The sequence below is a fragment of the Heterodontus francisci genome, chromosome 37, assembly GCF_036365525.1.
Source record: "Heterodontus francisci isolate sHetFra1 chromosome 37, sHetFra1.hap1, whole genome shotgun sequence".
NCBI classification, from domain to species: domain Eukaryota; kingdom Metazoa; phylum Chordata; class Chondrichthyes; order Heterodontiformes; family Heterodontidae; genus Heterodontus; species Heterodontus francisci.
The window spans coordinates 3,712,557-3,738,256 of NC_090407.1; the positions used below are offsets into that span (position 1 = coordinate 3,712,557).

Genomic DNA, 25,700 nt, shown 5'->3' on the forward strand with positions numbered 1-25,700 from the left:
GGAAGGATGAATGAGAACGGGCAGAGACTGCTTGAGTTGTGTACCTATCATAACCTCTGCATCACCAACTCGTTCTTTCACACTAAACCCTGTCACCAGGTTTCATGGAGGCACCCAAGATCACGTCGTTGGCACCAGCTAGACCTCATTGTCACAAGGCGAGCCGCCTTAAACAGTGTTCAAATCACACGCAGCTTCCACAGTGCGGACTGCGACACCGACCACTCCCTGGTGTATTGCTGAAAATAGAGACATGAAATTTAAACCAGGCAGCTTGACTCTAATTGGTCAAGGCATTGCCCTGAGGAATGAACCAGCGAATGGCTGTCACTTATTTTGTTCATCTGAAACAGGCGCAATGTTTGTACATTTTCTTTCTGTTTGCAAAGAACAGGGCTCTGTGTATTAATATATGTAGCTTCCAGTACGGGTAAATGCGCCACACTGTGAGCCCGACTGACAATCTTAAATGGGTTGTCAGCGAAATTCTTAGCACACTATGGATTATTTAGAAAATGTTGTCCATTTGCAGAATCACATCTAATGTTGGACACTGTATTTTGTCTCTATTTTTAGCAATACTCAAGTTCTGTACTACCAAACGACTATTCGTACTTACTCTATTCTGTACCTGCACATTACAGTGTGTAACTATGCTCATCCGATACGTTACATGCAGATTATTTATTTATTTAATTTATTTATTGAGATACAGCACTGAAACAGGCCCTTCGGCCCACCGAGTCTGTGCAGACCATCAACCACCCATTTATACTAATCCTACATTAATCCCATATTCCTAACCCATCCCCACCTTCCCTCAATTCCTCTACCACCTACCTACACTAGGGGCAATTTATAATGGCCAAATTACCTATCAACCTGCAAGTCTTTGGCTGTGGGAGGAAACCGGAGCACCCGGCGAAAACCCACGCGGTCACAGGGAGAACTTGCAAACTCCGCACAGGCAGTACCCAGAATTGAACCTGGGTCACTGGAGCTGTGAGGCTGCTGTGCGAACCACTGTCCCGTCCATCATAAAGTATCTTAAAAGTTGCAAATGTTATGCTATTGTCCAGTCTCCACAAACCCAATGAGCTGAATTTTGTGTTGGAGGCAGGGCTTCCGACGCCAGGTTGAAAAGGCAGGCGGGACCCCGTCTCTGCATTTTCGTGGACTCCCTGAGCAATTCTCAGGTGTTTTTAAATGTACGTTTCAGGAAGCAGGATCCCCGCCCCTGTAAAGATGGGTATCCCGCCTTCATGAGGGCTGGCAGCTCAACAGTATCAGCAGCACCACCAGGAGTGGTGGCCACTGCCGGTACGAAGAGGCTTTGGACCCAGATCCAGCACTGGAACCCCGGACAAAAGGTAGGTGAGGGAGGGTCGTCGGGGCCAGTCCAGAAGGCCCAGGCAAGAGAGGGCTGGGGGATGGTCTTGTGGTCCAGAGGGAGGGGGCTCCTGGGGAAAGGGGGGGTGGGGGGGTGAATTGGTTCCAAGTGGGGTTCCTCCATGGGCCACAATGCCCACAGAGGAGGGACCAAGCCTATAGAGAGGGCACCTTGTTTTACAAGGTGTCCTTCCCGCACAGCGGAGGCCTCCCCCACTGCTGGGAAGATCCCAATGGCACCGGGACCAGACCCCTAATTGACTTGTTAATAGGACACTTAAGGGCCTCAGTTGGCCTCTGGGTGGGAAGTCCATCGTCTGCCTATATCACTCCTAGAAAGATCATTGGGTGACGGGGAGGTGATGGGCCCTCCGTCCTTCCTCTCCCCCCGCCACCCGTCGCAATACTTCATGCCCCTCCCCCCCGCCTTCGATCCCGCCTCGGGGTCCCGTAAAATTCAGCCTAATACATTTCAATCTCTTCCTTTTAAAAAGATCTACAAAAGCTTGCTGATACAAAATTAATAAAGCTGCAATTGCTGACATTGCAACCATAAGGTAGCACAGTACTAGCACATGCGCAAATGCAGCCTCTTCCACTGAAACATCACTGTCTGCGACATTCAAGCAGCAGCCAGGATTAAAGATGGCACTGCTCAATTTATCACAGAGAAACAACTTCATCCTGAAAATCCCCTCAATGGCTGCCATCACCGCCTCCATCCCATCCCCAACCATCCCCAGCTCCCTCCTGCCATTGCGCTTCTCTCTATCGGTCCTTCCTGCGCCCGTCTTCTCACAGCTGGCTCCCCGCTGCTTTCCCTTAAGCACTCGCCATTTCCTCCCCCTCCCTCAGCAGCTCGCTCCAGACCTCGCTACTGCTCCCCCCACTCCCCTTGGCCGATTCTTCCCCACTCCTCACTTCCCATGACCACCTCCCCCCCCCCACACCCGCCACTCTGTTCTCTGGCTGCTCGCTTTCTGCTTCCCCCCACTCCCTCTAGCCACTAGCTCCGGGACGTGCCACTTCCCTCCTCTCGGGCACTCGCTCCCACGTTCGATCGTTCTCTGCGCGCTGCCCTAAGAAGTAAGGTGGGCCGCCAGGGCTGATGGGGTGACATAGGAGCATGTGGCCGAGAGGAGGGAAGTGGCTGCGGGGGTGGGGGGCGGGGAGCTGGGAGCGAGCCGGAGAGCGGGGTGGGGGGTGGGAGGCAAGGAGCAAGGAACAATGGGCTGAGGGAAGGGGAAGTGGGGGAGAACTTCTGGCGAGGTCTGGAGCGAACAGCTGAGGTGGGGGGGGGGGGTGGGGAAGCGGCCGGTGGAGAGGAAGGGGGAGGGGGAGAAAGCGTTGAGGCCTGGAGCAAGTAGTCAAGGGGGGAGAGCGGCCAGTGGGGCGGGAGAGAGCAGCTGAGTTGAGGGGAGCGAATGGCGGGGATCGAGCTCCAGCCTCAAAGTGCCCCATTCAGCTGCTCGATGACGTTGGCATTACGCGATGACATTTTCCCACGCATGCGCCAATTAGTCCTGGCAAGACAGAGGCTGTGCATGCGCAGCATCTCACTGAGAGCAGGAGACCGTTTGCACATATGCGCATCTTGGAGCGCTCTGATGACATTGGCGGGCCGCTGCGTTGTCAGGAGTCACGTTGTTCAGAAAAACCTGCTGCCCAGCCTTACTGTGATGTGAATGAGTTCTAACTGCTTACTCAAGATGTTCTACATTAGATAAAACATTGCAGTTTAACTCACGCATAATTTAATAGAAATGACGCTTGAGGGTTAGTGTTAGAACCGGGTGAGAAAGGTGTCTCGGGGTCTTTCTCTGTTTTCACCTGGTCTTATTGTAACACGGTTTAATTTTAAACACACTGTGTTTTGAGCTCTCCTTTGGTGAATCCTTGTTCACCACTTTCCAATTATAAGGCAAAGAAATGAGCGTAAACAGGCTTTCTTAGGTTTAAAGAAGAAAAGTGAAATTTATTAAAACTTAAACTCTAATTTGGTTAACACCTACGGATACATGCCGCGCCCCATGCTAGTATGCATATGCAATACACACATGCAAATAGAGACAGAAAAGAGCAGGATAAAAATAAATTGGAGAGGTTTGAGGCAATATCAGAAGAGTTTCTTGTTTAGTGTGCCCCAAGCTCACTGTAGCTCTTTTGTAAGTAGTCTTGCTTTTCGTTTGGGCCCAGTATTCTTCTTAAACCTTGTTTCCTGTAGGAGACTTTTCTGTTTTAGGGTTCATATGGCTTCAATCGTTTCCGAAGCTGGTGAGAGCGAGATGAGAGCAGAAAGGAGAGAGGTCTTTTCCAGTCCAGGAGAAAAGTGCTTTCTGAGTTCACAATCCCTGTTAGAAGTTCAAATTCAAAAAATTCGAACAGTCAGCCCATCATGTGGCCAAACTGGTCTGACCATGTTTGTTTGTGTATTCGGCCACCTTAGCAGTTAACCTGGAATGCCAGCCTTTCAACCGTCAATGTCTGGTAATCAAAAGTCCATTGTGGATTAAATTGGAGCAGGGAATAGCTCCTTTGTCCTTTTAAGTATTGTCTGTTGATATGCTAATATCTCTCTCCAGCCAAAGTCTCCAATTGTTTTGCAAAGCAAGTTCTTTCTTCACCAACAGTCCAAAATCAATGTTCATGTGGCGAAATTTATTTTCCTGATTCTTGGCAGGCTTGCCTGACAGTTAGTGATTTCTGAAAAAAATCTTTTGCAACATTAAGGTACTTAAGTACTATGATTAAGAAGCCTTACATCTGCTTCTTGCAAGATATTTGGAAGGAAAATATATATGGATATTGATGGTTAATCTGAAAAGAAATATGATAGTGTTTTTTGAAGAAAGAAAATGAGGGAATGCAAGAGACTGAAGACCCAAAATTGGCAGCTGTGGGGCTGCAAAAGCAAAGCCATGCAAGGAGGTGGGGGCAGAATGTAGAACAGCACCTGGTTATACCAAGTCCCTGCCACTTGTACTGCCATCGTAACATCTGAGCATTTTATGATGTGATTCAAATGATGAAAAAATGTCATACAACACACTTCCTGCAATTTGTGCCCTTGTAACACTGGATGCACGTGACACCTATATAGCTCTGGAATCCAGGGTTGCTAAGCTTATTGGACGGCATTTGACATTTAAGGAAGTTTGCTAAAAGCAATCAGTCACAGAAGCTGGCCTCCAATGTAAGTGGCAACACTGTTAAAGTTTTAAATTCTGTTCTGTCTTGAGCCTGGGCCCAATGCTATATTATATTTCCATCCCCACCAAAGGTGGGTTTCCCATTGACACTTGAAGTTCCGCTGTGCCCTGGATCCATTCCCAAAAGTCTTCGTCCAGAATTTCTGAGCAAGAATTTTGGTACCAATTTCAGTGTTTCAGTGCTGTATCTCTAATCTAATCTAATCTAATTGTGTTTTCTCCCCCAATCCTACGTATTTCAATGTAGCTTTGCATGCAAGGGAGAAACAGCCATTTTTTGAGTTTTTTACTGAAGTAGTAATAATAATGTTTAATAAATGTGGTTTACAATGTTCCTATCTTGAATGATGTGGCATTATCACAAAGGAATTGACTTTTTTTTTTTGAAAAGTAGAAGAAATACATGATTAATGTAAAGATTAATTCGGGTTCAATTCTGGGTACTGCCTGTGTGGAGTTTGCAAGTTCTCCCTGTGTCTGTGTGGGTTTCCTCCCACATGCCAAAGCCTTGCAGGTTGATAGGTTAATTGGCCATTATAAATTGCCCCTAGTATAGGTAGGTGGTAGGGAAATATAGGGACAGGTGGGGATGTGGTAGGAATATGGGATTAGTATAAAATGGGTGGTAGATGGTCGGCACAGACTCGGTGGGCCGAAGGGCCTGTTTCAGTGCTGTATCTTTAAACTAATTAGGGAACTGCTATTGAAATTACGGGTTCTCATGGTTTGTAGTTGGTGATTCCTGACAATGCAATTTTGTTAGTGATAATGAAAGAATAATAGGCAGTCATGACATCTCAGTAATTGGATAGTCAGAAGCTTTTTCCCAGGGTAGAAGAGTCAGTTACTAGGGGACATAGGTTTAAGGTGAGAGGGGCAAAGTTTAGAGGGGATGTGCGAGGCAAGTTCTTTACACAGAGGGTGGTGAGTGCCTGGAACTTGCTGTCGGGTGAGGTGGTGGAAGCAGATACGATAGCGACGTTTAAGAGGCATCTTGACAAATACATGAATAGGATGGGAATAGAGGGATACGGTCCCCGGAAGTGCAGAAGGTTTTAGTTTAGGCAGCCATCAAGATCGGCGCAGTTTTGGAGGGCTGAATGGCCTGTTCCTGTGCTGTACTGTTCTTTGTTCTTTGTAATAATGATCCTTTACTGCCTCTCCGGCAACGAACAAGCCACTGAACTACTATAAATGCTGGACAGTCGGTTAACCAATTGTGAAGTGTGCAAATTCAGTATAAAAACCAGCAAAAAAAGGTTCACGTTTCCTTATGAGCACTTCCAAATCCTGATGCCATCTGTAATGGAACCTTAAATCAACCACTAGAAGGAACTGACAGGGAGCAATAAAGAATGACTTAAATAACAACACAGAATAAGGTATAAATATCACTATAAAGTAGCAGGCTACAGTAGGCAAATTACTTTATATATCCTTTCCTATCCTGAGTGGCATGAAACAGGGCTGTGTTCTCGCACCGACATTGTTTGGGATTTTTTATTATTAGAGATACAGCACTGAAACAGGCCCTTCGGCCCACCGAGTCTGTGCCGAACATCAACCACCCATTTATACTAATCCTACACTAATCCCATATTTCCCTACCACCTACCTATACTAGTGACAATTTATCATGGCCAATTTACCTATCAACCTGCAAGTATTTTGGCTTGTGGGAGGAAACCGGAGCACCCGGAGAAAACCCACGCAGACACAGGGAGAACTTGCAAACTCCACACAGGCAGTACCCGGAATCGAACCCGGGTCCCTGGAGCTGTGAGGCTGCGGTGCTAACCATTTTCTTCTCCCTGCTGCACTCACATGCGTTCAAGTCTTCAGAAGAAGGAATTTTCCTCCACGCAAGATCAGATGGCAGGTTGTTCAACCTTGCCCGTCTAAGAGCGAAGACCAAAGTACGGAAAGTCTTCATCAGGGAACTCCTCTTTGCTGACGATGCTGCATTAACATCTCACACTGAAGAGTGTCTGCAGAATCTCATCGACAGGTTTGCGGCTGCCTGCAACAAATTTGGCCTAACCATCAGCCTCAAGAAAACGAACATCATGGGACAGGACGTCAGTAATGCTCCATCCATCAATATCAGCGAACACGCTCTGGAAGTGGTTCAAGAGTTCACCTACCTAGGCTCAACTATCACCAGTAACCTGTCTCTCGATGCAGAAATCAACAAGCGCATGGGAAAGGCTTCCACTGCTATGTCCAGACTGGCCAAGAGAGTGTGGGAAAATGGCGCGCTGACACGGAACACAAAAGTCCGAGTGTATCAAGCCTGTGTCCTCAGTACCTTGCTCTACGGCAGCGAGGCCTGGACAACGTATGTCAGCCAAGAGCGACGTCTCAATTCATTCCATCTTCGCTGCCTCCGGAGAATCCTTGGCATCAGGTGGCGGGACCGTATCTCCAACACAGAAGTCCTCGAGGCGGCCAACATCCCGAGCTTATACACTCTAATGAGTCAGCGGCGCTTGAGATGGCTTGGCCATGTGAGTCGCATGGAAGATGGCAGGATCCCCAAGGACACGTTGTACAGCGAGCTCGTCACTGGTATCAGACCCACTGGCCGTCCATGTCTCCGCTTTAAAGACGTCTGCAAATGCGACATGAAGTCCTGTGACATTGATCACGTGTCGTGGGAGTCAGTTGCAAGCGATCGGCATAGCTGGCGGGCAGCCATAAAGGTGGGGCTAAAGTGTGGCGAGTCGAAGAGACTTCGCAGTTGGCAGGAAAAAAGACAGAGGCGCAAGGTGAGAGCCAACTGTGTAACAGCCCCGACAACCAATTTTATCTGCAGCACCTGTGGAAGAGTCTGTCACTCTAGAATTGGCCTTTATAGCCACTCCAGGCGCTGCTTCACAAACCACTGACCACCTCCAGGCGCGTATCCATTGTCTCTCGAGACAAGGAGGCTAAAGAAGAAGAAGAACTGTAATGAGAGACAACGGCCTGGATTCTATAGGCCACCGCTGGAATAGGCGGCGGGCGAAAAAAATGGCAACCCACACACACTGGGCGCACGTCGCAGAGCCGTCACAATTCCAAAACTGACGGCTGATTAGCATGGCTGGGGCAGCCGCACCCCCCACTTTTCTCCCCCCCCCTCCTCCCAATGACACGGAGGGCGGGTGAGCTGTCCCCGGCAATGGCGTCCGGCGCCACTGCGCGGCACCGTCACCATTGTTAAAGGGCTTGGAGCCCCAAATGACTGTTACAATTCTTAAAGGAACATTGTATTTTACAGTAATAAAAGTAATTGAAAATTTTTTCCATTCCCTCTCCCACTCCTCCAATAGCCTTATATTTAAATCCTTGCCCGCTCACCCCCCAAAATACTTACCTTGACGATGTGACCTTCTACCCCTGAAGTTTGTAAACTTTAACCCTCACCCCCTTCCCACCATGCCCCCAACCAATCCAAAGAATTTGTCCCCACTTTCCACACTGAGAAAAGTACCTCCTTCCCCCTCCCCACAGGAGTCGCGCCTCATTTCCCTGGACAGGGATCCAAAGGCACATCATTGCTGGCCGCTGGAATGAAGATCGGTGCGACAAAGCAGGAGGCGACGGGGCCTTCATTAATTTAGGTCAGGTAATTTATTTAAATAAGTAAATTGTGGTCCCCTCGCCGAGCTCCACAAGGCCTCTTCTCCTCCGTTGATCTCAGGCCAGGCACTCACGGCTTCTGGGTCAGTGGCAGGCCTCATCTGGAGCGATCTTCATACCCCACCACCACCATTCACGACGTGAGGGCTCTATAAAATTCAGCACAATAGAATGTATTAATAACTTAAAATGAGCCAAATATGTAACTCTTGTATTGAAAGGCAAAATGTGCACATAATCAGGGGTCACATCATGGAACTGGTAATAAACTCTTGGATCATTATTAATTAAAAGTGGCTCCTGACAATACAGCAGCCCTTTGATGTCATCAGAGCACTCCAAGCTGCGCACATGTGCAAACGGTCTCCTGCTGTCAGTGTGATGCTGCGCATGTGCAGCCTACGTCTTGCCAGGATGAATTGGCACTTGCGCAGGAAAACATCATCGCGTAACGCCAACATCATTGAGCGGCTGAATGGGGCACTTTGAGGCTGGAGCTTGATCCCCGCCACTCTCTTCCCCTCAACTCAGCTACTCTCTCCCGCCCCACTGGCTGCTCTCCCCACTCGTTCCAGGCCTCAATGCTTTCTTCCCCTCCCCTCACCTCCCCACCGGCCACTCCCCCCTACCCCCGAGCCAGTCACTCCAGACCTCGCCACTGCTTTGCTCCCCCTTCTCCTCCCCTCGGTCAATTGTTGCCCGCTCCTCACTTCCTGCCAGCCCGCTCTCCACTTCCCCCTACCCTCCAGCCACTAGCTCTAGGCTGGGCCACTTCCTTCTTCGAGGTCACTCACTCCTATGTCTCCTATGTTGCCCCGTCACCCCTCGCGGCCCCTTGCTTCTTCAGGCGACACGTGGAGAACGATCAAACATGGGAGCGAGTGCCCGAGAGGAGGGAAGTGGCACAGCCTGGAGCTAGCAGCTGGCGGGAAGTGGGGGACATGGGGAGCGAGCGGCCAGAGAGTAGGGTGGCAGGCTGCTGCGTGGGAAGCAAGGAGCGGGTAAAATTGGCGAGGTTAGTTGGGAACAGTGGCGAGGTCTGGAGTGAGCGGCTGAGGAAGTGGGGGGAAACGGCAAGGTTGTAGCGATGCTTAAGGGAAGGCAGCGGGGAGCCAGCGGTGAGAAGACAAGTGCAGAAGGGACTGATAGAGAGAAGCGCAATGGCAGGAGAGAGAGGGAACTGATGGGAGTGGGCTGGAGGCAGCGTGGCAGCCATTGAGGGGATTTTCGGGATTAAGTTGTTTTTCTTTGATAAATTGGTCAGCGCCATCTTTAATCCTGACAGCTGCTTGAACGTCGCAGACACTGATGTTTCAGTGGAAGAGGCTGCATTTGTGCATGTGCTCTAACAGCGCCATCTGATGGTTGTGAGCAAACACAGTCTTTTCTAAAATGGGTCATGGAAGCTCATGGCTAGAGCATCCACTTCATATCCATTTGTGTTTCTCTTTAATTTCTAATCATTAAGGACATTATAAAATTAGTGTTATCCATTTTAGTATTTTTGTAATTTAATGTCTATATTTATAACTATCAAAATGCACTGTAACTGGAAAAAAAATCAGGCTATGATGGTAATTATTGCCTCAGGTCATTCGCAAAGAAAGTGAAGCTTCGTAGACTTATGCTATTCCTAATTTTTGTGTGTGTGTCATCTTAAGGAAAGCATGCTTTTGCTGCCTCTCAACTTTAGGAAAAATAATTTATGAAACCTGTGTAAAATGCAATAAAGTAGATATAGTTTATTCAAAATTGATGCAAGCTAATGAATGTATGGCAATTTCAAATAGTTTTATAGTACTGCTTAATAACTAACACTGTTCATAACCTGTTTAGACATGTAAGTGGGGGGTATTTGCCTTTGGCAATAGTGGAAAATGGGCAATTGCTATTTGACAGCATGACTTACACTCAGCTCGATTTTCTTTTCCATTTTGGATAAGTTTTCTCTGAAAATATTGACACACGCCTATGCAACCTCTGTCTTAGCTCCCAAGAAACAATGTCAGCTGCCCAAGTGGAAACCCTGCAATCATCCAAAAAAATGTTACAACAGATTTTTTAAAAAGTATTTTTCAATCTGCCTTTCTCTGCGCCTTTCCATACACAAACATCCTCTGTCCTGTACTGTTTCCATGATTTTAGAGTTTGTAACCAATCAAGCTTGTTTCTTTACTTCAACTTGCTGTCATACTGCATTTCCTCTTTCCATTCTGTCCCACCAGTCAACAAATACTGAAATGTTTAGAAATCCGATGACCTTAGGACCTTCTGTGCCCCCAATTTAAAAACTAGGTTTTCCTGATTACAGTAATAGTTGTGAAATTATGAAAAATTCTTGCAGGCATCAATCATATTTAATATTTTATTTACAACTAATTGTATCAAAATTCAAACCTTTGTATAAACAGCACAGAGTATATGTTACTTCTTTATTTTCTCCATGCACTGAACTGATTTCTTCACAGAATTGTTACAGCACAGAAGGAGGCCATTTGTCCCATCGTGTCTGCACCGGCTCTCCAAATGAGCAGTTCACCTAGTGCCACCCCCACCCCCCCCCCCCCCCACCTTCTCCCCGTAACCCTGCACATTCTTCCTTTTCAGGTAGCAGTCTAATTCCCTTTTGAATGCCTTGGTTGAACCTGCCTGCACCACACTGTCAGGCAGAGCATTCAAGACCTTAACCACTCACTGCATGATAAAGTTTTTCCTCATGTCGCTTTTGTTCCATTTGCCAATTACTTTAAATCTTGTTCTCAATCCTTTCACGAGTGGGAACAGCTTCTCCCTATCCACTCTGTCCAGACCCCTCATGATTTTGAATACGCTATCAAATCACCTCTCAGCCTTCTCTTTAAGAAAAACAGTCCCAATTTCTCCAATCTATCTTCATAACTGAAGTTCCTCATCCCTGGAACCATTCTGGTGAATCTTTTTTGAACTCGCTCCGATGCCTTCACATCTTTCTTAAAGATCTTTCTTCTCCACTTCCCAGGCTATGCCTGGCATCTGCCTCTGTTCTGCCTACTGTCTCCCAGCAACTGCTCCCAGTTTCACCTGTCCTGCCCTGACTCGGGCCCTGAATATCCTCTGCTCCTTCATCCGTTTACCAAGCTGTTAGTGCAACACTTTGATTTCAGTGCAGATATTGCCATTAGGCAAGCTGCATCTTTTCTTGAGACTCTGCCGTTACCTTTCCCTCCGAGACTCTAAGGATTTGTGTGGGACTGATGGGACAGAATGAAAAAGAGGAAATTCAGTATGACAGAAAGTTGAAGTAAAGAAATAAGCTTGATTGGTCACAAGCTCTAGAATCATGGCAACAATACAGGACAGCGAACATTTGCTTGTGGTAAGGAGCAGAGGAAGGCAGATTGAAAAATAGCAAGGATATGCCAGTTTGGAAAGTCTTAGCAAAACATTAATGCAGTCTCAAAATCAAAGTCTCAGATTTTTATGTTTATTTTGTTTAAAAAGAAAATTTGGAAACCAAAAAGAAGTTTTGCATTGATCAGGAAATAAGGATCCGGTTCTGAGATTAATTTATTGAAATAATTCATTATCTGAGAGCAGTGTGTAAATTATAGAATAATTCATTGCCTGAGAGACTGTAAATATCGAATTATTCATTAACTGAGAAAATTGTATATGTGGAATAATTAATTTTCTAGCTGGGATCAATTGTAAATTTGGAATTAGATCAAACAATTTGTCATGTTGCAACATCCTAGTTACCTAATGTACCAAGATATTCTGCCTGGTTCTGTTGTTTTGCGTTAAAGTGCTGCCAGTATTGAGAATGCCCATCCCTGAGTGACTATCACCAGCCACAACATTTACCATGCTCATTACATTACTCTGTATGAGATAGGTGGGAGACACAGAAGAGAGAAACAGAAAGGGAGAGGAGATACAGAGAGAAAATACTTAGATAAGGAGCCATGCAGAAGGAGGATGAAACAAGAAAAGAATGAGAAAAAGAGTTACAGGCAAGCAGAGATAATAGTGAGAGAGAGAAAGTGTTGCAGAAAAAGACAAAGATTGAAACAGAAAGAATTCTAGAATGGAAGACAGGTAGCAAGAGGGATTTTCTCTGTTTTTAAATTTCCCCCGCCCCCCACCCCCCCTCCCCACCACCTCCAGAATTATTCCTACTGTCTGGGGAGAGTAGTGCACAAAGTTGTATCATTTAATGGAAAGGGTGGACTTTGTTGGGCATGATGTGCTTTTTCGCACCTTTTTTCACATGTACTCTTGTGTGAACAAAATGTACACATATTCAACCAAATGTTTACTGCTACGTAAAGCTTTGAAAAAAGATTAAAACAACTTGAAGTTGATCAAACTTTGTAATTGATGCTTCCTATGTTGAAAAGAGCTGAATCAATCTCCCCTTTGGCTTAGTTGATGAGGGAACTGCCTGGAGAGGTTCTGCCAGGAAGGTCCCAAGTTCCTTAAATATGTTCGTTTAAACTTGTACTTTTTGTTTGTGAGAAACGCTATAGAGATCAACTAGTACATTATAAATTACCCTACTTGATAGTTTGATGTGCTTGTTCCCATAATGTTTGGTACAAAAATGTGACACAAATTAACTTCATAGCTGTTTTTCCTCCTCATTCATTTCTGCTTTGAGGTCCTTCTGCTAATACTTTATTCTCTGGCTAAGAAATCAAACAAATGACCTGCTGCCTGGGCCACTGTGGAACTGGCCCATGAAGGTGCAAGAGTACAACCCAACTTAACTCATTATTTCTCCTTTCTTTCTGCGATGAAGCATCTACATGGCTACAAGAGCAGGTCAGAGGCTAGGAATCCTGCGGCGAGTAGCTCACCTCCTAACTCCCCAAAGCCTGTCCACAAGGCACAAGTCAGGAGTGTGATGAAATACTCTCCACTTGCCTGGATGGGTGCAGCTCCAACAACATGCAAGAAGCTCGACACCATCCAGGCCAAAGCAACCCGCTTGATTGGCACCCCATCCACAAACATTCACTCCCTCCACCACCGACGCACAATGGCAGCAGTGTGTACCATCTACAAGATGTACTGCAGCAATGCACCAAGGCTCCTTAGACAGCACCTTCCAAGCTCGCAACTTCTACCACCTAGAAGGACAAGGGCAGCAAATGCATGGAAACGCCACCTCCTGCAAGTTCCCCTCCAAGCCACACACCATCCTGACTTGGAACCATATCGCCGTTCCTTCACTGTCACTAGGTCCCCTTGAACTCCCTTCCTAACAGCACTGTGGGTGTACCTACCCCACATGGACTGCAGCGTTTCAAGAAGGTGGCTTACTACCCCCTTCTCAAGGGCAATTCGGGATGGGCAATAAATGCTGTCCTAGCCAGCGACGCCCACATCCCATGAATGAATTTAAAAATACTTTGTTACCCTCCTTTGCTGTCATTTCTGTGATTAGAAACTCCTAACACTGTGGCCCAGAAGCATGTATCATTTCCCAGCTGATTTATCAAGTACACAACAATACCTCATCACATTTATTTAACTAGGTTACTGTTCTATTTAATTTATGCTTTATTTCATCAGGGCAAGCACAGCACTCCACTTAAAGTTTGATGTGTGCCGCGAATTGAGAAATCACTTGGAACTTCTACCAAAAAGTGGTTATATCCAAGCACATTCTAGTTTTAGTTTTCAACTCAAATTCCTGCCCAGGTAAGTTCCTCATTAGCACATTGATGAACACAAAAAACAGATTTTAAAAACAACCATTGCTAGTGTTCTGCAGCATCAACATTGACAACAAATTGAGAGAAGTGCACCGACTTACATGTGTATAGTTCTTTGAACACAGAAAACCTTCAGGCACTTCACAGTGTGAAGGAAAATAAAGTGTATAAAAGAATGCAGAAATGAAACATGAGTCACGGTGCAAGAGTTAGGAGCTGTGGAAAAAGGCCTGCCCAGAAGATGGGTTTAAAAAGGTGGAGACAGTTTGGAGAGGAATTGTAGGGGGATTGCTCTGTTCTCCGTGGTTGAGGGGGTAGGGTGGAGGTGGGGTAAATAGAAAGCCAATCTCAGAGGATTGGAGGATGCTGAGGAGGACATAACAACATATGATGAGATAGGGTTGCGTGAGATCATAAAATGTAAAAGTGCCAGTTGTAAAGGTGAATCTGCGTATTCAACCACAGAAATATTGCTTGCACCATTACCATTTATTACCAGAACTCTAATTAATGTACAGCATAGCAGGCCCTATTTCAGCAATTATAAAACCAGGGAGATATAATCTAATACTATTTTATTCTATTAGAGTCATAGAGTTATACAGCACAGAAACAGGCCCTTCGACCCATCGTGTCTGTGCCGGCTATCAAGCATCTATCTATTCTAATCCCATTTTCCAGCACTTGGCCGGTGGCCTTGTATGCTATGTAATTTCGAGTGCTCATCTAAATACTTCTTAAATGTTGTGAGGGTTCCTACCTCTACCACCCCTTCAGGCAGTGTGTTCCAGATTCCAAGCACCCTCTGGGTGAAACATTTTTCCTCAAATCCCTTCTAAACCTCCTGCCCCTTACCTTAAATCTATGCCCCTGGTTATTGATCCCTCTGCTTAGGGAAAAAGTTTCTTCCTATCTATCCTATCAATGCCCTTCATAATTTTTTATACCTCAATCAGATTCCCCCTCAGCCTTCTCTGCTTGAAGTAAAACAACCCTAGTCTATCCAGTCTCTCTTCATAGCTGAAATGCTCCAGCCCAGGCAACATCCTGGTGAATCTCCTCTGCACCCTCTCCAGTGCAATCACATCCTTCCTATAGTGTGGTGACCAGAACTGTACACAGTACTCCAGCTGTGGCCTAACTAGCATTTTATACAGCTCCATCATAACCTCCCTGCTCTTCTATTCTATGCTTTGGCTAATAAAGGCAAGTTTCCCATATGCCTTCCTAACCACCTTATCTACCTGTGCTGCTGCCTTCAGTGATCAATGGACAAGTACACCAAGGCCCCTCTGACCCTCTGTACTTCCTAGGGTCCTACCATCCATTGAATATTCCCTTTCCTTGTTAGTCCTCCCAAAATGCATCACCTCACACTTCTCAGGATTAAATTCCATTTGCCACTACTCCGCCCATCTTACCAGCCCATCTATATCGTCCTGTAATCTAAGGCTTTCCTCACTATTTACGACACCAGCAATCTTCCTGTCATCTGCGAACTTACTGATCATACCTCCTATATTCACATCTAAATTATTAATGTACACTGCAAACAGCAAGGGTCCCAGCACCGATCCCTGCAGTACACCACTGGTCACAGGCTTCCACTTGCAAAAACAACCCTCGACCATCACTCTCTGCCCCCTGCCACTAAGCCAATTTTGGATCCAATTTGCCAAATTGCCCAGGATCCCACGGACTCTTACCTTCTTAACCAATCTCCCATGCGTGACCTTATCAAAAGCCTTACTGAAGTCCTAGTAGACGACATCAACTGCTTTACCCTCATCTACACATTTAGTTACCTCCTCGAAAAATTCAATCAAGTTAGTTAGACACGATCTCCCCCTGACAAAGCCATGCTGACTATCCCTGATTAATCTCTGCCTCTCCAGGTGGAGATTAATCCTGTCCCTCAGAATTTTTTCCAATAGTTTCCCTACCACTGATGTTAGACTCACTGGTCTGTAATTACCTGGTTTATCCCTACTACCCTTCTTGAATAATGGTATCACATTCGCTGTCCTCCAGTCCTCTGATACCTCTCCTGTGGCCAGAGAGGATTTGAAAATTGTGTCAGAGCCCCTGCAATCTCCTCCCTTGCCACACATAACAGCCTGGGATACATCTCATCTGGGCTTGGCGATTTATCCACTTTTAAGCCCACTAAAACAGCTAATACTTTCTCCCTTTCAATGCTAATATGTTCAAGTATATCACAATCCCCCTCCCTGATCTCTACACCTACATCGTCCTTCTCCATAGTGAACACAGATGAAAAGTAATCATCTAAAACCTCACCTGTGTCCTCTGGCTCCACACACACATTGCCACTTTGGTCCCTAATGGGCCCTACTCTTTCCCTGGTTATCCTCTTGCCCTTAATATACTTGTAAAACGACTTAGGATTTTCCTTTATCTTGCCTGCCAGTGTCTTTTCATGTCCCTCTTCATTCTTCTAATTACTTTTTCAAGTAACCCCCCACTACACTTTCTACACTCCTCTAGTGCCTCCACTGCCATAAGCCTCCTTTTTTTCCCTTATCTAATCCTCTATATCCCTTGACATCCAGGGTTCCCTGGACTTGTTGGTCCTACCCTTCACCTTTATGGGAACATGTTGGCCTTGAACTCTCACTATTTCCTTTTTGAATGACTCCCACTGGTCTGATGTCGACTTTCCTACAAGTAGCAGCTCCCAGTCCACTTTGGTCAGATCCTGTTTTATCATATTGAAATCAGCCTTCCCCCAATTCAGTACTTTTATTTCCAGTCCCCCTTTGTCCTTTTCCATAACTGCCTTAAATCTTACAGAGTTATGGTCACTATTCCCAGAAACGCTCCTCCACTGACACTTCTACAACTTGTCCGGCTTCATTCCCAAGGATTAGGTCCAGTACTGCACCTTCTGTTGTAGGACTTTCTACGTGCTGGCTCAAAAAGCTCTCCTGAATGCACTTTCAGAATTCCACCCCATTGTATCAAATCTTCAGTAGACTGACCACTAAAGATTGTATTCTGGAATCCCAGTTGCAATTTACTCAAAATCAAGTGATAAGCAATATGTTTCTGTCATGCCACCTACTGATAATTTATAATTTATTTCCCCAGATATGTCCTTCCCTTCAAATTATGATTAGCAGATTTTGCATTCATTCATTTGAGTTATAAGTTGTTTAAAGTTTACGTGAGCAGATGAACTTAAATGGCAGTTCGAAACTTTAGTATTATCATGATATGTATTAAATAAGTAAAATCATTACGCACAAATGAATGAACTTGTGGCTGACTGAGAGAAATAAGCAAATGAACAACAGCAAGAAAAAGCAAAAAGGACTGAGATGGAAAGCAGTGAGAGAAATGAGTGAGTTGTGAAGACTGGTATAGAATCTTGAATCAGCTTCTTTCCATGTTCACACAACATAACAGGAAAACAGTTATTGTACCCTGACATATTTTGTGGTGTATTCACATGTTTTTGCTTCCGGGGAAAATAGATAAAAGGCAAATACAGAAAAGGTTTGACCATAGTATGGGATGGCACTTTATGGGTTCAGTGTATAGAGCAGTTAATCATCTCTTTGTCAGATATAAATTATAGAAATATAACTGTGAATTTCAGTGGGCATCATAGCTCTAGTTTTGAGTAGTTTATTTTATATACAAAATTAATCATAATGCAAAAGTAGATAAACAATACGCTTAACTCAGATTTATAATGGGGTTGTAACCAATAACTACTATCATTTCTCTTCAGACCTTATAAGCAATGAAATGAGAGTTTAAAATAAGCTTTTGATCAGTAATATGGTGGAAAATTATTAAGGAGCTGTAAGAGTCACTGATATAGCTTGCCTACCTTGTGAAGAAATGACAATGTTGAGCTTTTAAAGAAACTCCTACGATATATTGGAGCCACTGATCCATCATTTGTGTTGCTTTCAGAATTGTAAGATTGTGAAACGCTATCTGAGCCATTCAAGCAGGTTAATGCTTCAGTCAGAAATCCTTGACTTGAGCCCTTTCACTGGCCAAAAGTAACCCCCAATTTTGAAAATGATCTTTCCAACAACAATTCAAAATTTTTATAATGTTTCTGTTTTTAGTATCGAAGAAATACAAAATATGTGTCAATTAAACTTAGATCATTAAACCCTTCAACATCAGAGGCTTTATCAGGGCACTAACTGCTGACTGTTGGGAAGGGGTGCACGTATTTAGAATTTTTAAAATATTACTGATTTTAGTTTTAGTTTTTAGTTTTAGAGATACAGCACTGAAACAGGCCCTTCGGCCCACCGAGTCTGTGCCGACCATCAACCACCCGTTTACACTAATCCTACACTAATCCCATATTCCTATCACATCCCCACCTATCCCTATATATTCCCCTACCACCTACCTATACTAGGGGCAATTTACAATGGCCAATTTACCTATCAACCTGCAAGTCTTTGGCATGTGGGAGGAAACCGGAGCACCCGGAGGAAACCCACGCAGACACAGGGAGAACTTGCAAACTCCACACAGGCAGTCCCCATAATTGAACCCGGGTCGCTGGAGCTGTGAGGCTCCAGTATCTGTATCCAGTATCCATTTTCTCTTCAGTATCAAATAGCAACAGTATGTAGGAATACAACTCCCCTTTTAGGCTATGTATATAGTATTTGTATCAGGTACTGTAACATGCAGTAAGCCCGTTTCTCTCCCATCACCGTTATTTTTATTTTATTTTTTATTTAGAGATACAGCACTGAAACAGGCCCTTCGGCCCACCAAGTCTGTGCCGACTATCAACCACCCATTTATACTAATCCTACATTAATCCCATATTCCTACCCCATCCCCACCTTCCCTCAATTCCCCTACCACCTACCTACACTAGGGACAATTTACAATGGCCAATTTACCTATCAACCTGCGAGTCTTTGGTTGTGGGAGGAGTACCCGGAGTAACCGGAGCACCCGGTGAAAACCCACGTGGTCACAGAGCGAACTTGCAAACTCCGCACAGGCAGTACCCAGAATCGAACCCGGGTTGCTGGAGCTGTGAGGCTGCGCTGCTAACCACTGTGCCGCCCCAATGGTGTGAATGGTGGTGGACAATTAAACAACTAACGGAAGGAGGTAGCTCCACAAATATTATCTTGTACTTCCATAGTATAGTGTCCCAAAATTCTTCACAGAGGTGAAAATAGCCAGAACTGCGAAAAAGACGCATTACGAGAGCTGACTGTAAACAAGAATGGAAGGGTAGGTTTTGAGAAAGCTTTTAGAGGAGGGGGAGAGGTAGTGAGGTCAAAGGGTTTGTGAGAGTGTGCCAGAGTCCAGGGCTAAAATGACTGAAAATTCTGCAGCCAAAAGAGGAGTGATAGATTTTTAATAAAAGCAAAATACTGCAGATGCTGGAATTCGATTCTCTCCGCGTGATATCAAGAAACGACAGAAGGCTCTGGATACTGCAAAGGCTATGGGCCCTGAAAACATTCCGGCAATAGTACTGAAGACTTGTGCTCCAGAACTTGCCACGCCCCTAGCCAAGCTGTTCCAGTACAGCTACAAGACTGGCATCTACTCAGCAATGTGGAAAATTTCCCAGGTATGTCCTGTACACAACAAGCAGGACCAGTCCAACCCGGCCAATTACCTCCTCATCAGTCTACTCTCAATCATCAGAAAAGTGATGGAAGGTGTCATCAACAGTGCCATCAAGCGTCAATAACCGGCTCAGTGATGCTCAGTTTGGGTTCCGCCAAGGCCACTCAGCTCCAGACCTCATTACAGCCATTCAAACATGGACAAAAGAGCTGAACTCAAGAGGTGACGTGACAGTGACTGCCTTTGACATCAAGGCAGCATTTGACCAAGAATGGCATCAAGGAGTCCCAGCAAAACTAAAGTCAGTGGGAATCGGGGGAAAACTCTCTGCTGGTTGGAGTCATACTTAGCACAAAGGAAGATGGTTGTGTATGTTGGAGGGCAATCACCTCATCTCCAAGACATCACTGCATGAGTTCCTCAGGGTAGTGTCTTCGGCCTAACCATCTTCAGCTGCTTCATCAATGACCTTCCTTCAATCATTAGATCAGAAGTGGGGATGTTCGCTGATGATTGCACAATGTTCGGCACCATTCATAACTTCTCAGATACTGAAGCAGTCCATGTAGAAATGCAGCAAGACCTGGACAATATCCAGGTGTGGGCTGATAAATGGCAAGTAACATTCGTGCCACTCAAGTGCCAGGCAATGACCATCTTTAACAAGTGAGAATCTAACCATCTCCCCTTGACATTCAATGGCGTTATGATTGCAGAATCCCCCACTATCAACATCTTGAGGATTACCATTGGCCAGAGACTGAACTGGAGTAGCCATATAAATACTGTGGCTGCAAGAGCAGGTCAGAGGCTAGGAATCCTGAGATGGGTAACTCACCTCCTGACTCCCCAAAGCCTGTCCACCATCTACAAGGCACAAGTCAGGAGTGTGATGAAATACTCTCCATTTGCCTGGATCCGTGCAGCTCCAACAACATTCGACACCATTCAGGACAAAGCAGCCCACTTGATTGGCACCCCATCCACAAACATTCACTCCCTTCACCACCGACGCACCATGGCAGCAGTGTGTACCATCTACAAGATGTACTGCAGCAACGCACCAAAGCTCCTTAGACAGCACCTTCCAAATCCACGACCTCTACCACCGAGAAGGACAAGGGCAGCAAATGCATGGGAACACCACCTCCTGCAAGTTCCCCTCCAAGCCACACACCATCCTGACTTGGAACTATATCGCCGTTCCTTCATTGTCGCTGGGTCAAAATCCTGGAACTCCCTTCCTAACAGCACTGTGGGTGTACCTACCCAGCAGTTCAATGCCAGCGGTTCAAGAAGGCAGCTCACCACCACCTTCTCAAGGGCAATTAGGGATGTGCAATAAATGCTGGCCTAGTCAGCGATGCCCACATCCCATGAACGAATAAAAAAATAAGGGTATTAAGGGTTATGGAACGGAGGCGGGTGAATGGTTAAAATACAGATCAGCCATGATCTGAATGAATGACGGAACAGGCTCTAGGGGCTGACTGGCCTACTCCTGTCCCTATAAGTGAATTGGAGAGAATCAGATATACAAAGGAGGCATCTATTGGTTGATCAGTGGTCACATGCTGAATTAGAGCTGAATGAAGTTGCAGAGGGACAAAGCCGTGCAATAATTTGTGACTGAAAACAAGGGTTTTGAAATGTTATCCATAGGTACTGAAGGTAGACAAGCACAGGGCCAATAACAGCAACAGAATTAGTGTTGACAGTGTTGTTTTGGTCAATTTGGGAGGTCATTAAAGAGATTGTTGAAATAATTAAGTCTGGAGGTGTCGAAGTATGGATAAGCATTTCCGTGTTAATGTAGGAGTGGAGGCAGGCAATTAAAGACGGCAGGTGGGCTCTCGATGCTGGAGGGCCGATAGAGGGTAAGTAAGGGAGAGGGTGCTTCAAGTTGGAGGCACCTTCATGCCAACTTTTTAAAATTTTAATTTAAAAAATGGCCTTTGCAGGCAGGCAGGACCCCTCTACAGGGCAGCCTGCAACAAGACAGGCAAGGAGGGCCCCTAGGCCTGCCTGGAGTGCTGACCCCCAGTCTGCTGTTGGGAGGCCGCCTGTCTGCACCTAAACTGGCTCCCGTCACCTGCAGGAACGTGGAGGCTGACTAATATCCCAGCCATCCTCCTTTAATTGGCCTCAGTAGGCTTTTAATGAGCCATGTCAGCTACCCGCCATGTGCAGGAGGGTAGCCCTGCGATGCCCCCATCCCACTTCCACAAAAATGGCCCGGAGGTGGGATAGAGCCAGAGAACCAACACGCCAGGCAGTGGGACTATTTTTAGCTTCACCTCCATTCCCAGCCCCCGCAGGGGCTCAAAATCCTGCCCAAAGTGTCAGTTGCTGAGATGTAGTGTTTTAGGCAGGAACCAAGCACAATGGCCTGGATATTGACAGGCAGGTTTTCGGCATGTAGATACAGAAATGCGGGTGACCTGGCTGAAACCTTGGGCACACCCAGCAAGACCATATGGGATAAGGAGAGTAAAACCATGACTTAAGCAAGGGCTTTGTTTAACTCTACTTATCCCAATGTTGCGATCACAGGAAGGGACACTACAGAGGAGAGACAGTGGAGAATGATGGAATGGCCATCTATGCTGAGTGCTGCAGGAGAACAAGCAGGGATAGAACATTATGGCCACAGTCACTAAGTATTGGTGATATTCATGAGGACAGTTTTGGTGCTGTGGTCAGAGCATAACTGGAGTGAATCACCAGAAAAGTAAAAAGAAACAAAACAGAAAAACAAGTCATAGAGTCATGGGCTGGATTTTGTTCCCAGCCCAACGTTGGATTCCATGGTGGGGTGAGGGAGGGGGGGAGGTGCCAGAGAATTGGAGCGGCAGCAGCTGCCACGGAACCCAACACCGGGATTGCTGGGCCCGATCTTCCCGGCAGCAGGGAAGCTCTGTGGCGGTTCCACCACCACTCTGCGATAGGACCCAAGTTAGCATATTTAAATTACATATTTTCATGAATTAAAATGCAAACCGCAATGACCTTACCTTCAGTTCCCAATCTTCAGAGCGATGTGCGCACTCGCTCGCCTTCACTTTCCCGTCCAGGGAAAGCTGGTGCCACCAAGGTGGGGAGAGGGGTGAACTCTGCACTCTGATAGGTATGGGGGGGAGAGGGATGAATTCTGCACTCTGATGGGTATGGGGGAGGGAGAGGGGTGAACTCTGCACTCTGTTGGGTATGGGGGAGGGAGAGGGGTGAACTCTGCACTCTGTTGGGTATGGGGGAAGGGGTGAACTCTGCACTCTGTTGGGTATGGGGGGTGCGGAGAGGGGTGAACTCTGCACTCTGATGGGTATGGGGGGGGAGAGGGGTGAACTCTGCACTCTGATGGGTATGGGGGGGGGAGAGAGGGGTGAACTCTGCACTCTGATGGGTATGGGGGAAGGGGTGAATTCTGCACTCTGTTGGGTATGGGGGGGGGCAGAGGGGTGAACTCTGCACTCTGATGGGTATGGGGGGGGGAGAGGGGTGAACTCTGCACTCTGATGGGTATGGGGGAGGGGAGATGGGTGAACCCTGCACTCTGATGGGTATGGGGGGGGAGAGGGGTGAACTCTGCACTCTGATGGGTATGCGGGGGGAGAGGGGTGAACTCTGCACTCTGATGGGTATATGGGGGAGGGGGAGAGGGGTGAACTCTGCACTCTGATGGGTATGGGGGGGGGGAGAGGGGTGAACTCTGCACTCTGATGGGTATGGGGGGGGAGATGGGTGAACTCTGCACTCTGATGGGTATGGGGGGGGAGAGGGGTGAACTCTGCACTCTGATGGGTATGCGGGGGGAGAGGGGTGAACTCTGCACTCTGATGGGTATGGGGGGGGAGAGGGGTGAACTCTGCACTCTGTTGGGTATGGGTGGGGGAGAGGGGTGAACTCTGCACTGATGGGTATGGGGGTGGGGAGAGGGGTGAACTCTGCACTCTGATGGGGGGGTGGGGGAAGGGGTGAACTCTGCGTTATGTTGTGCTGTTTGCAGCCTTTTAAACATGGCACCAGCACCTGCTCCTTCAACAGGTGATACCATGAACAGCATCACCAAGGCCGCCTCTGCCACCTGATTGTGGGGGTGGGGGGGGGGGAACGGCCAACGTCAACATGTAAAGTGGCCACCCACCATGTAATTGCGGCAGTATGACAGTGCGGGTCCTGTGGGGGATGTCCGCCATGTTCCACACCCATCGCAGCCGCTTCCGGTGGTGGGACTACAAAATGCAGCCCATAGTCTCTCTTTTCCTTCCTCTCCCGCATCCCCAACACCTCTGTCCAATTTGATCACAGCTTGCCTTTTATATTTGAAATTTAGATGTTAAATGACTTAATTTACTAGAATTAATTGACAAAGTGAATAAGCAACACTGTGTTTTAAACCACTTTAGTAAAATGCTGGGAGATCGAGCGTAGAGTAACTTCAAACCTTCTGCACACCCAGTATAGAGGGAAACATCGCCTGTTTCACATCAGCACAACTGTCACTGGTCATTGCATTGTCAGCCCCTATTTCTAAAGCAACAAATTTATTGTTCATTAAAATTACAGCATATACAGGCAGGAGCTTTTTTTTTATTGAGGCACCACTCATTTTCATGACTGCATTTTGTTTTATTTGTTACATTGGTCAGATTAGAATGACAATTGTTGGATAGCATTCCATTGTTTTTCTGATTTTACAATTATTAACTTGCTGACTTGTCGGAGTATTTTCACAGTAAACAAAGTAAAACAAAATTATAATTGTGTTCATATATTTGTGAGGCATATTGTAAATTTGTAAATATTCCTTGTAGATTAGAAGTTCACAGAAAATCATTTTGTCAAGTTTGCCTAATATCGCCCGTGTGTTTTTTGAAAGCTGCAAATGACATTCAGTATGTTATATATTTCAGGCAATCTTTATCGGAAGATGCTAAAAAATACTTTAATGCGGAAACAAAGGTTCTGGAGGCTCCAATGAACATATGGGTGGCAAATCAGGTTACTATATCATTTTTGTAATGTGACAAAACAGTGTCCATGTGAAACTTAAGCGTTTGCTTTTGCCAGTGCAATAGTTCAGATTATCAAAATGTTTGATCAATTTCTCTATGCACTTTAAAAAACAGTAATGGTTCATTCACACTGCACCTGCAGCATCAGTGCAAAACAATTGTAGCTTTCCAGTGACCCTAAGCTTATATAATATAAAGCAGGTTTCAAGGCAGACTGAAGTGAAGCAGACTAAGACTCCTTCCTCCAGGAAGACACCCTCCTCCATACTCCATGATCTGGCTACGTTTATGCTATGACTACAGCATTGGTGTGAAGGAAACATTTTGCACCATAGAATTCCATACAAACTACGACTTTGAAACAGGCCATTTGCCCCAACCAATTTGTGTTGGTGTTTATCTTGCACACAAGCAGTACTTCTACTCCTATCTGCCCACTCTGTTCACATATCCCTCTATCCCCTGTCTAACCTTTTCTCAAAGGTTGATCAGAGGATAGGTTTTCAACTTGTCACCTGGGTGTAAATTTCCCATTCATTTCAATTGACTAAAAATCAGGCGAATTCTATGAAGGAAAGGTGATCCACTCCCCCGTTCACTACCCAAGCAATGAAGACAGAAATGTGTCCATTTTCTCTCTTTTAGGCAATAACTCTAGTAGTGCATTCCACAGTCTCAACCCACTTTTTAAAAAATTAGTTTTTGGGATGAGAACCTCAGTGGCAAGACCATCATTTATCATCCATCCTTAATTGCCCTTAAGAAGATTATGGTGAGCTGCCACCTTGAACCACTGCAGTTCATGTAGTATACATACATCCACAGTGCTGTTAGGGAGGGAATTCCAGGATTTTGACCTAGCGACAGTGAAGGAACGGCGACATAGTTCCAAGTCAGGATGGTGTGTGACTTGGAGGGGAACTTGTAGATGATGGTGTTCCCATGCATCTGCTGCCCTTGTCCTTCCAGGTGGTAGAGGTCACAGATTTGGAAGGTGCTGTCGAAGGAGCGTTGAGTTTCTATGTAAACATTTCTTCTGCTCTCTGTTCTAAATTTCTAACATTTAATCTGGTACCTTTGTCTGCTCGGTCTAAGCCCCTCAAACACTGGAAACAGTCAGTTTTTATCTGCTATGCCCCATCTCTTCATAATCTGATAAACCTCTA

General features: G+C 45.9%; 1 protein-coding gene across 6 annotated transcripts in view; it reads left to right on the forward strand.

Moving 5' to 3' along the window:
• Positions 1-25,700, forward strand: part of cfap74 (cilia and flagella associated protein 74) — a 248,984-nt gene that overhangs the window by 128,331 nt on the left and 94,953 nt on the right. For 5 of the 6 annotated variants that reach the window (XR_010969608.1, XR_010969607.1, XR_010969606.1 and 2 more), the window contains exons 22-23: positions 13,779-13,907; positions 24,433-24,520. Coding sequence is in view for 1 of the 6 variants with exons in the window: in XM_068016858.1 (XP_067872959.1) it covers positions 13,779-13,907; positions 24,433-24,520 (217 nt within the window). In the remaining 5 variants the exon portion in view is untranslated. The remainder of the gene's footprint in view (positions 1-13,778; positions 13,908-24,432; positions 24,521-25,700) is intronic. The other variant, XR_010969609.1, reaches the window with a different exon arrangement.